This window comes from Nematolebias whitei, chromosome 11 (genome assembly GCF_014905685.2).
Source record: "Nematolebias whitei isolate Nwh7 chromosome 11, NemWhi1, whole genome shotgun sequence".
NCBI lineage: Eukaryota > Metazoa > Chordata > Actinopteri > Cyprinodontiformes > Rivulidae > Nematolebias > Nematolebias whitei.
The window spans coordinates 38688218-38700814 of record NC_056508.1 but is presented as its reverse complement, the minus strand read 5'-3'; the positions used below and the strand labels follow the sequence as shown (position 1 = coordinate 38700814).

Below are 12597 nucleotides of genomic sequence, written 5' to 3'. Positions count from 1 at the left end.
ATATGTGCTCTATTGATCAAATACATTAATCTGCATTTAGGAATATTAACAAGGAGTAGTAAAGTGGATTTACAGTTAAAAAGTATAGATTTGAAGACTTTTATAAGAAAAGTTTTACCAAATATATATATTTTTTTCAGTTACTGATTGGAGAGTGGTGGCGCAGAGGTTAGAAAAGGTGGGCCTGTGTTCGGAAGGTCGCCGGTTCGACTGACAACATCAAATGTGGGTGGAAAGGGTGAAACAACCGCACCAGCCTCCACTTTCATTTGGCCCCACTCATTGCCCTTGAGCAAGGTTCAAGGTGATTTTACTGTCATTCGCATCACATGTGGTACATGAGGTGGAATGAAATTGTGTACTCAAGATCCCAGTTACTGTAGTCCCTTGTTCATCATGGGGGATCCATACTCTGAAGACCCGTGATAAGTGAAAAACCACGAAGTAGGAATATTAGTACAAGTAGTAAGTAGTAGTTTATTTTTATTATATAAATATATATATATACATATATATGTAAAGGCACTTTAAACCCTTCCCACAGTCTTGCAATATTCTAAACAATGTTTCTAAACCCTAAACGCTATAAAAGAGCACAGAATGTCATGATTTCAGCTCCCTTCCTTGTCTGCTCTTTGCCACCTGCAAGTGATCTTGGCCACGCCCACTTCTCTGCTCTGCATGGAGAACAGCTGATCAGCTGCAGCAGGAAGTTTATCCTGTAGGAGGTGCTAAATAATTTTAAATAATTTAAAATAATTTATTTTAAATAAAAATTCCATGCTGATCATGCGGCTCATCCATCAATCAGCCAATTGTGTGTTATGTCCAGTCTTAATTTGAAAAACCACGATAAGCGAACCGCGAAGAGGCGAGGGACTACTGTACCCCCCAAAATGGCAAAAATATAAACTAAAAAATAAAATAAAAAATGGTATACAAGGATCTAAGATATACGCTAAACAATAATAAAATAATATAATAGGGTGTATTAAACATCAGCCTGAACATGGAGCAACAAGTGAGGATGAAGCAAAGTTGGGCGCTCGCAGTTTAACTCGCCATCTACAGAAACTTGAATTCAAAATGAGGTTTTCAGCTTTCAAGGTTGTGAATGTGCTTGCGGTCTGAAGGCTACAGTGCAGGTGTTTTCCACTGGCTGCCTCACAATTACAGGACCAAACGTGCAGAACGTGGCCGCGGCAGTGGATCTTCTGTTTGAGTGTCAGAAACCCTTCTGTTAATAAATGAACATTTCACAGGATTGCAGAGGATCGCAAGGCTCTTTCACCCCACCATCTGTTCCCAAACAGGTCTCTCTTGACAATGAGTCCTCGTGACTCATTGAGCTAGCTGTGTAAATAAAGGTTAAATAAATAAACACATGATCTTACCCATTTCACCCCTCCACAGTGACTCTGTGCTTCCAGAGTGCTCCACCACACTGAAAAGGCTGGAGAGGCCATCGGTGAGGCCGTTCAGGACAGGGCTGTCCCTGGTGGTGGTGGAGCGAGCCCACGCAGACCCCCCACCTCCACTAATGGGTCTCTGCTGCAGGCTCCACAAGCTGCGGTCCCTGTTGGAGGACGTCGCGTCCAGTCTGGAGGTGGAGCCTGAAAAAAAAAGTTGGTCTTTTTCACTGTTCAAAAAGCTCTGAAACGTATGAAGGACGTTTATGAGATGCTAATAAAAGAGCATTTACCGGATGACACCCTGCGTTGTAGTTTTGGAGATCCATACTTGGGTGAGCAGCATGGTCTCTCAATGCGGCTGTGAACTTTGTCCAGAGATGTTGAAATCTGCCGAGTTCGGGCCGACGCCAGCGAGGAGGAGGCTGTTGATGAAGGACGAGGAGACCAAGCTTTGGAGTGGAGTCCTGTCCTGCTGCTGGGAAAGGTCTCGGTTTGAAGCCCGATGCTGACGGACTGAGCAGCAGTCTGTGTGGATCTGGTGCACACACCAATGGGCTGGATGGAATAAAGAATCAGAATGGATTAGATGCAAAAATGTATTTACAAGAATATTGTGAATGTTTATGACACACTCACACTATTGAGATTTTTCTTCCGTACGTTTTTTGGCATCTTTTTTCATTCCACAATTTTTGTGCTATTTCAACAAATCATATATCAAAAACGTTTAGCTCATTCAGAAGGGTGCTATGACTTTTGGTATTGGTGAAACTTTAGCTTTTGAAATATTTTGCCTTTTCTGCCACTTTTTGTCTCATATAAAATTAATTGAGCTCATTTTACATCCTTCAAATCTTTAGATCTGTTTACAATATTTTATTGCTCCTTTCACATTTTTTTCTGGTTAACTTCTTTCAGCTTCCTTGTGCAAATTTAAACTTTTTTCCAGCTACTTTCAGATAATTTCAGCTGTTTTTATTCAGCTGATTTGCGCTCTTTGCAAAAGCTTCTAACAACCAAATTTTTGTGCTTCTTCTAACTGCTTTCAGCTAATTTCAGCTTGTTATGCTCCGTTCAGCTCATTTCTGCTAATTTCAGCTTTTTCTGCTATTTCAGCTACTATTTAGCCGTTTTTATGCTAACTAACTTTTTCAGCTAATTCCACAATTTTTGCTCGTTTCAACCTTTTCCAGCCTAATTCAGCAAAAATGTGCTCTCTCAACTTCCTTCTGGTAATTTAAGCTTCTTTTTTGCTATTTTTTAGCTACCTTTCAGCTGATTTTTGCACATTTCGTTTGTTTTTCACATCATTTCCACTTTTTTGTGTTAATTTCTGCTTCTTTCAGCCTAATTGTGCTCTGTCCACTTCCTTCTGGTAATTTAAACTTCTTTCTGCAGTTTCCTCCACTTTTCAGCTATTTCTTGCTACTGTAACTTCAGCCTTTTTTTTAGATAGTTTATTAATTTCTGTGCTTATTTCTGCTTATTTAAACCAAATTCAGCAAATATGTGTTCGTGCTGCTTTCTTCTGCTAATTTAGGCATCTTCTTCCATTTCAGTTCCATTTCAGCATGTTTGTAGCTAAGCTCAGCTGTTTTTCAGCAGATTCTTCAGCAATAGGTATTCACACTGTCTTTTTACAGGAAATGCAATTTCTCTAGTTTAACATGCTCCCAGTAAGAATGATAAAGAAAAGCAGTACCTGATTCCCAGGTTCCTTGCTGGATTTTCTCTCCAGAGAGGAGGAGCGAATGGCCTGACGGACGCAGTTGGTCATTTCCTTCATGTCGTCACTTAAGTTGGCTGAGATCTCTCCAATCTCCAGGTTGTGGAACGGAGAAGCGGACGTCATCCCATCAACCACCCTGCTAGCATTCCCACTGCTCACGTTGTTTATAAAAATACTGGGCATGGAACTGGAAATGCAGCTATTTCTGCTCTCCAGCAGCTCTCGGTGCTGCTTAGACAGCGAGCCCAGCCATTGCTCATAGGAGGAAGTAAAAAAGGACGCGGGTTGTTGGTGCTGACTGTCAGCGGCGTTCAGTTCTGCCAAACCAGTGTCTGTGTCATTGTGTTCCATCCCAGTTTGGATGTGATGAGGGTTTGTGGCCTCCTGGTTCCTGCTCCAGTGCTCCATGCGTCTCACAGCTGGAGGGCTGTAGTAGATACGAATACCGGTGCGATCTGGAGCAGTGTAGCTCCGCTGCACAAATTCAAGGTCCGGCTGAGGTGTAACCGAGCTGCCGTGAGAGCCACTGGGACCATCCCAGGTTTTACAAGTGCCCATGATCTCTGGAGTCTGAGTCAAGAGAAAACAATAGAATATAACAAAGATGCTAGCTTAGCTTTTATTTAAAACAAGTACCATATTTTCCGGCGTATAATTCACAGTTTTTTTGCATAGAGTTGTCAGTCCTGCGACTTATACGCTGAAGCAAATTATATAAGTTTTTTTTATATAATCATAACGCAATTTTTGACTGATGCTTTAAATGTCTAAGAACTGCAGCAGTGAGTCCTCTCGGGCACGCTCTTTTCACTCAGCTGGTGCAGGCGGAGGAACGTTGGAGAGCTAGCAGCTCCAGCCACAACGGATGGATGAATGGCGCTGCCCAGGTGAAATGAAGCTCTTTTGACCATTAAATAAACGCATAATAAATGTGACTTATGCGCTGAAGCGACTTATATATGTTTTTTTCCTCTTCATGATGATTATTTGACTGATGTGACTTATACTCCAGAGAGACGTATACGCCGGAAAATGTAATGTTTTTAAATACAAATTGCAACATTTAAAAATAAAAACAAACTACAAACCTCGTTGCTCAGATAGGTCCAGTTCTTCCTGGTCATGTGACCAAGCTCGGAGCGAGTACAGAAAAGTGGGGCATCAAACTGACTTTTCTCCTCCTGACTGTCAGTTTCGTTGCAGTCCGGGACCTCCAGTTTTAATGTGGATTTGATCCTTTAACCAGAAGCATTAATGCGGGAGTAGTTAGGCCATGCGCTCACAATAGCAGCAGTTTTTTTTTTTTTTTTTTTTAAAGGAGCATGAATAACGAACCAATTATTAACAGAGTTTAATTATTGAAAATCGTCACAGTCAAACCAAAACAATCAGCAGAGCTTCTCATTTGTCAGTGCGGTTACCTCAGTAACGCTGATCCATTAGCAGCAGCCGTGTCCGCAGCAGATTCATCACCCGGCAGCTTGGACTGTGAGGAAAAACAAGCCTGTCAGTCGGAAGGAAATCACTTGTTGTTTATAACTAATTAACATTTAACCTGAATCATATGGACATTATTACTGCTTCAGGATTCTACATTTTATTTTATCACCTCAGCAAATGTTTTGACTGAAAGTGGGGACTTTGCTGTAATGTCTGTGACCCCCCCCCCCCCCCCCACACACACACACACACACCACACACACACAGTGATGCTGACTCAGTGTGTTTCACACTTGAGGGGCTGATCTAAAGCTAAGGAGTAATTTCCTTTCAAAGTAAAAAAGAAGAATGAGGCAGATTGTAAGAAGGAAGAATTACATCTGCAGATAATCTGCTTCGAGCTGTGCTGATGCACATCTTTCCCTTCCACCTGCAGCTCAGTGAGCCGAGGCACGAGCTGTCTAAAAGAGGAACACAGGAAGCTTTATAGACAGTTTGCTACTTCATCTTCACAAAGTGGTACCAAATGCTTCTTTTGTATTTATCTTTTTACAACAGAGACGACAAAACTGTCATGTGAACTGAATGGTCCCGCAAGCTTGGCACTGTCTGGTCTGTTAATGTCACAAGAGTTTCATCCGTTTTACAAGAGAAGCGAAAGCATTTGAGATTTGTGGATGACTGAGCGTGAGACAAGCTGAGAGAGACTAGCAGTTTCTGAAAATGACAAGTAAATTCATCAAGGAAAGGTAGTTTTCATGAAACTAAACATGTAGATATGACAGAAGGGTTCTAAGAGCACCTCTGATGCCTCAGAAATGTTTAGGAGTTTAACCTTTTTAGCTACGGTCCGATGCAGAATGTCCTATCTGACATGCTGCAGCAGCTCAGTGGGGAATGTGCTGCTGTTTAATCAGCAGATACGAGCCATCGTGCTTTCCTGGTGAGCTCAGCTGAAGCATCATCAGGAACAGCTCTTCAGTTGTGAGAACGTTTATGAAGCATTCACACTGTTGTGATCCATTTTTCTTCTGTATGTTTTTCGGCGCGATTCTTGTCCCCCAGTTTTCAAGCTCTTTCAACAAATCATGTATCAAAACATTCAGCTCTTTCAGGACAATCCAGCTGTGACTTTTGGTATTGGTGCAACTTTAGCTTTTTGAAATATTTAGCCTTTTCTGCCACTTGTTTTGTCATAGAAAATGACCTGAGCTCATTTTACATCAAATCTTTAGATCTGTTTATAACCTTGCACTGCTCCTTTCACATTTTGTTCCAGTTCAGCTTCTTTCAGCTTCCTTGTGCAAATTTAAACGTTTTTTCAACTACTTTCAGCAAATTTTCAACTGTTCTGAGCTCCTTTCAGATTCTTTCTGCTAACTACACCATTTTTGTGCTTTTTCTAACTTCTTTCTGCTAATTTCTGTTTATTATGATCCTCTCAGCTTATTTCTGCAAGTTTCAGCTTTTTCTACAATTCAGCTACTATTTAGCTGTTTTATGCTAATTAGTTTTTTCAGCTAATTCCACATTTTTGCACCAATTTCAATTTTTTCAGCCTAATTCAGCAAAAATGTGCTCTCTCCACTTACTATTGGTAATTTAAGCTCCTTTCTGATTTTTTTTAGCTGCTTTTCAGCTGTTTTTTGGTGTGCGCTTATTTAACTTTTTTTCAGATAATTTCCTCTTTTTTCTGCTCATTTCTGCTTCTTTCAGCCTAATTGGGCAAACATGTTCTTTCTGCTTTCTTCTGCTTATTTAAGCTTGTTCTACCTTTTCAGCTAGCTTTTTAGCATTTTAAGCTAATTTCAGCTGTTTTCAGATAAATTCAAGTTTTTCATGGTAATTTTCGCTGCTTTCAATGTCTTTATGGCAATTTCAGCTTATTATGCTCCTTTTAGTTTGTTTCTGCTAGTTTCATCCTTTTCTGCTATTTCAGCTACTATTTAGCTATTTTTATGGTAATTTTCAGCTAATTCCACATTTTTTATAGCTTTTTTGATACCGTCTGGTCGCTTAAGCTTCTTTCTGCCTTTTCAGCTACTTTTAAGCTTTTTTGTGCTCATTTTAGCTTTATTTAGCTAATTTCCTAATTTTTGTGCTCATTTTGGCTAATTTATACCTAATTCAGTAAATATCCATCCATCCATCCATCCATTATCTTTACCCGCTTATTCCATTTTGGGTCACGGGGGTCGCTGGTGCCCATGTCCAGCAATCACTGTGCGAGGGGCGAGGTACACCCTGGACGGGTCGCAAGTCCATCACAGGGCCACATAGAGACAAACAATCATTCACTCTCTCACTCACACCTAGGGACAATTTAGAGTTACCAATCAGCCTAACATGCATGTTTTTGGTCTGTGGGAGGAAACCGGAGTACCCGGAGAAAACCCACGCATGCACGGAGAGAACATGCAAACTCCACCCAGAACGGCCCCTGGACCGGGGTTTGAACCAAGGACCTGCTCGCTGAGAGGCAGCAGCTCTACCAGTTGCGCCACCGTGCTATTCAGTAAATAATAAACATTATAAACAAATAAAAACTTTGTTTGTTCTACTTTCTTCTGCTAATTAAGGCTTGTTCTTTCATTTAATCTGGAATTCAGCATTTGTATTTTTAGCAAATTTCAGCTGTTTTTCAGCAAGTTCTTCAGCAATAAGCATTCACACTGCATTTTTGCAGGAAATGCAATTTCTCTAGTTATTGTCGCTTTCCACAAAACAATCCTTCAATGAACATACTACTACAGAGACAGTAATCTAAGAGTAAAAACTAATAAGTAGGGAGTTTTTACACTTCATATTACAGCCCACTCCCCTGTAGTACATAGTACTTTTTACAGGGTGATTTGTACCACTTCACACGTTGAACAAAGTCGCCTCTCTGATTTGGTATTGCCCTCCTAGCATCCAAAGATAACATTTCTCCCATTCCGCTCGGCGTACCTTCTCCTGTTGTGTGGTGGCCTCCCTCAGTCTCTGCTCCCACTGAGCTCTCTCCTGACTGAACCTCTCCAGCAGCTCCAGCTTCTCCCTGCTCCAGTTCCTCTCTCCGATTTGAAGCTGATCGACAGAATGATCGATCGGTTCCAAAGGCCAAGCCAAAGGAATTGGGAGATGCAAACAGAAAAATGAGGGAGAAGTTAGAGCCAATGTGCAGCTTGACCATTGCTGCTGAATTTATGTACAATATGAACAGGTTGCATTTTTTACTCTAATACTTCTTGGTTTATACTTTTAATGTTTGCTCAATTTGTGCTAAGCTGCATATTTTTTATCCACGTTTACCTGTTTAGTTAGGTCCATCACAGCCGCGTAGGACTCAGCAAGGAGGTGCTGGTGTTCCTCACGTTCCTTTTTGAGCGCCACCTTCAGGTCGACGGGGTCCAGGGTTTCGGTAGAGGACAGGGCTGCTGTCGCTTTACCTGCTTTACTCTCAAGCTGGAAGACACAAAGCAGAAACCTCAATAAATGTTCCCGTCTTTTAAGCAAAACTAACTACACTAATTCCATTTTGTACGTTTCATTATAAAGTAATCCATATATTGTAAAACAAAGATTTTATAATAAACAATAAAACTTTGCAGAATTACTTTTATAGTTATTCATGTAAAACATCTAAAAAACTGAAAGCAATAATAATGACAACTAAAGAAATTGTAATATGAAAGTGGAGGGTTGAATGACTTCGCTAAAATTTGCTAAAAACAAAGATTAAACTGAGTTTATATAACTACAGTGTTTTTCGGACTGTAAGGCGCATGAAGCAAAACAAGTTCATTTTGACAGATTTTTGAGCGCCGTGTAACACATAAAATCGGTTCCAGGTCAGTAAGCACAACCAGAATTAATACATAAGGCGCACCGGAATTGATTTTTGAAAAAAATGAAAAAGATTTCAAGTGCGCCTTATCATCCGAAAAATACGGTAAAAGACTCAATAAACTAGCAAAAAGCCCCAAGTAGCAAAAAGTAATATGTATATGAATGTATGTGAATGTTCCTGTAAAGTGCCCTGAGACAACTTTGTTGTGATTTGGCGCTATATAAATAAAATGAATTGAATTAAATTAATAGTAATGTTAAGGAATTATGGTCACGGTTTATGGATGTTTTTAACTACTATGGCTGAGAATGTTTACTGCCTACGAGCCAGCGAAAGGAACTCCTCATCCTCAGCTCCTCATGCTCCTGGATGAAAAAGTAATTTGATACTGCATGTGCAGCTGGCAGTCCAAGGACATCAGCCTGCCTGTGAGCTGCGAGAGCTGATAAGCATATAAAAACAAGCCTCGCACACTGTCCGTGACAGATTCTCGTGATTGGGCTCCATGCGTGTATACTTGTTGTGAAAATATGTCCTTGCAAATAAAACCGGTTAAAAATCTTCTGAAGAAAACTTCCTCTCGGGAGTTTATGTCTTGACTTTATACAAAAAAAGGAAAGAAAAGACAATGAAGCACGATCAGATCTTGATTCATAAGACGGAGGCCCAGCATTAATGCATGCTTTGAATTCATCTAATTTTTTTGTTTCTGTCTCCTCCTCCCTGTTGTTTACCATGTCTCCTCCTTCTAACCTCTTTCTACCCTGTCTCATCACTTCATCCCTGCAGATTTCTCACTCTCTATTCTGACCCCCCCCCCCCCCAACACACACACACACACACCCTCTCCATTCTAGCCTGCTGTCACAGAGCCTGTAGGTGGCATCGCCTAAAATATTTATGAGCAGTTTTACATTTTCCTGCTTGTGTCTGAGCGGCACGCTGCACACAGTCGACAGTGCGGGCCCATCAGTTTGACAAACGGGCACGGACGAGCGCTCGCACACAGCCACACCTCCCAGACCCATCAATCGTCTTTCTGTCCCAAAGTGTCTGGCTCTGTGGCATCTGTGTGTGGTGCTAATGGTACTGTCAGTCAACCAGTCACAGTAAAACACACACACACACACTCAGCCCAACACCCATCTCTCATGGCAACACTGTAGTTCTTGTTATTGACAAACACAGCCTAATGAGACCCTCGTCTCTCTGAGGTTTACTGCTCAAACCGTAAAATGGAGGCCGTTTCACTGGATGACGGGTGTTTATTGGCTCGTCAGAGCCTTCTGATTGAATACTTGCCCCTAAAGATTCAACAAGTTCAGTTGCCTCTATCTGGGTGGCCGAAACGCTGTAAAAAGTAGTTACACTGCAGAAAAAAAACACATTTGGCCAACTTGAAAATGCATCTTTTTGTTTTAAAGTCATTCATATTAATGTTTACTTTTGTACTTTTATTTATGATGTGACTTTTAAACATTCTTTCTATAGAAAAGAAGACGGAGTATAAAAATACCTAAGCACACGCTGGCAACAAACACCTAGCTTAACTCAGGTTATTAGGTAAAGATAAAAAAAAAAATCACAATATTAATAACTTTTTAAAGAAATCCAGACAATAGTGGGAAAAGTGTTTAGAGCCAAATCTTAATTTCTTTTGAAACAAAACAGTTAGGTATGTTTAAATTTAGAACAAAAGTGGCAAAATTAAGAGAAATTTGTTGCAGATGTGATATCTAGCTTTAAGAAACACAAATACACACATTATGCTCCATTTTTTGACAAGCTCGAATTATACATTGAACAAGTTGGCCATCTGGCCTAAAACACTGGATTGTTGTACACGATGATTGATTGTTCTGGACGGGTGTGTTTCACACATATTCATGTTAAAAGTCTATTTCTGAGATTCTACCAGGAGGCTGGCTTGAAACACAGCAGTGAAGGCTTCCTATGGGACAGCTCTGTTCGGCAGGCCGTAGACTGAAGAAGTCCTCTGGATGGGGGACGAAACATTTCTCATTTAAACTGGTCCAGATGACACGATTTAACCTTTTTTTATTATTATACATTGAACCATTTTGCTCAAAATGTCTCAAACAGATTTTTTAATTATTTTATTAAGCTACAGTAATTTTCTGTATATTACTTTTCAATAATTAAGAACATCGTTTTAACATCGCTTTTTCAGGAGTTCTGTCCTTCCTGTCAAAAACTTGTATTTGGACCTTCACATCCAAATGTCTGATCCGGTTCTGGTGATCTGGTTCTGGTCGTTCTGTTGGTGGATTTAGTCAGTTGTCCTCTTTCCCCTCCAGGTGTGGACAGGTTTCGTTGTCCAGGTGGACATTGAGGACGACCTGCGGTGCCCAAAACTATTACAAGAATTATTTGGTTTTAATAAAGTTTATCAGGATTCAGGTCGGCTGCTCACTTTTTGTCTTCAGTTGCTGTTTGAACGTTTTTAAAATAACTTTTTGTAAAAAGATCAAAGATGAAAACACAAACGTGACTTGGAAACCGAGTCGGGCTCTAAAACGATTCATCTTTCATCGTATGACGTATTGCTCGTATTTCAGGTCTCTCTTGTAAACGAGTCTCTGAGGCTCAATGGGGCAAACCTGTATAAATAAAGGTTGATTGATTTAAGGAAAAGCGGAACCATCTTGCCTCTTTGCAATGCTGCTCCCGTCCAGCGAGGGCTATCAGGAGACAAATGATCCTGTACGTCAAAGCAAGGCCCGAATGGCTGAGAACATGGCGATGATTAACGGCGTGTGTCAGTGTTTGTGTGCGTCTCTGAGAGTCTTATTGAACCTGGATGCTGGAAGGACCCAGATAAAGCTGAGAAGTTCCACCAATGCTGGGACACCGACTGCATTATAAAACCTTTTCATGCTCTGTTATTAATTTTCAGCGCTTTATCTTCACTTTGACAAGCGGTGAGTGGTGGTTCTCTATGGATAACTAAAACATATTCACACATATTTACAAAAAAAATAGCATTTTTGGAAGCAATGTTTTGCTAGATGAAAGGTATAACTTTTGCACCAAAGTCCAGACACAAGCGGTGGATTTGCAAACATTGGATTTACAAGCAGAAATCAAAGAAAACTGAGGTTTGAAGACATTTTATACTTAAATTTTGTTAATGGCAGCATGTCAGAACCATATATACTCCGAAATTAAATGGCCTTTTTTCCAAATTGCCCAATATTAACAGGCCTTCTGCTTCCTTTAATTTATCTCTCGTTCAGCCGCTCAACTACACACAGGGTGTGTTCCATCTGAGGCTGTTAATTAAAACTATTACTGCTTCAGCTGCTGCACAGAAACAGAGACAGAGGTGGTGGAGAGGGGGAGGAAGTATTAAGGCCATTACTCAAGGCTTGTAGACGAGACAGAAAGGCAGTGAAGAGATGAAATGGTAAAACCACCTGACAGATAGAGGACATCTAAATAGGCTGTATTATACAAATATTCAGGCTAAATTTATATTGTGAAGAGTTTTACAAGAACAAGTTTAAATGTTATAAATAATATTTTATACTGCTGAAGCACCTGTTGTCACTTTCTACCTGAAATGCTTTGTCTGAGCTCACATCTCTTTAAGGTCCGTACCCTGAAAGATAAAGTCTGCTCTGATTGTTCAGCTGACAAACCCAGCAGAGCTGGAGGTAGTCATTTGTTTTGGCGTTGAGCCACGCCAAATTAGCCACCAGACAGGCATTATGCAAATCTGCTACTCAGCGTTGTGCATATAACAAGAGAGCCAAGAAAAACCTGGACTCCAAACAGTGTGAAAAACAAAGTACAGTAGTCCCTCGCTACTTTGCGGTTCGACTATCGCGGACTGGCTCTTCCACAGCTTTTCAAAGTAACATTGGACATGACACACAATTGGATGATTGATGGATGAGCCACAAGATTGGCATGGCTATTTTAATTTAATATAAATTATTTAAAATTATGTAGCCCCTGCAGCAACTGTGTGCAGCCCACATGTGCAGGGAGAAGCTCCCTCCTGCAGCATGTCATCTCCGCTCTACAGCGGAGAAGTGGGCGTGGCCAAGAGCGCTGGCAGAGAGCAGCCAGTGGGAAAGAGAGCAGAGATTATGACATGCTGCGCTCTTTGAGAGCGTTTAGAAACATTGTTTAGAATATTGCAAATGTGGGAAGGATTTAAA

At 40.7% G+C, this 12597-nt stretch overlaps 1 protein-coding gene across 1 annotated transcript in view; it reads right to left on the bottom strand.

Moving 5' to 3' along the window:
* The window catches only part of soga1 (suppressor of glucose, autophagy associated 1), a 107419-nt gene that overhangs the window by 1885 nt on the left and 92937 nt on the right, over window positions 1-12597 (bottom strand). Inside the window, exons 16-22 of the mRNA XM_037684983.1 lie at window positions 7873-8025; window positions 7531-7647; window positions 4563-4627; window positions 4230-4377; window positions 3115-3711; window positions 1703-1967; window positions 1395-1613 (exon numbers count right to left, since the gene is read on the bottom strand). Coding sequence (XP_037540911.1) covers window positions 1395-1613; window positions 1703-1967; window positions 3115-3711; window positions 4230-4377; window positions 4563-4627; window positions 7531-7647; window positions 7873-8025 — 1564 coding nt within the window. The remainder of the gene's footprint in view (window positions 1-1394; window positions 1614-1702; window positions 1968-3114; window positions 3712-4229; window positions 4378-4562; window positions 4628-7530; window positions 7648-7872; window positions 8026-12597) is intronic.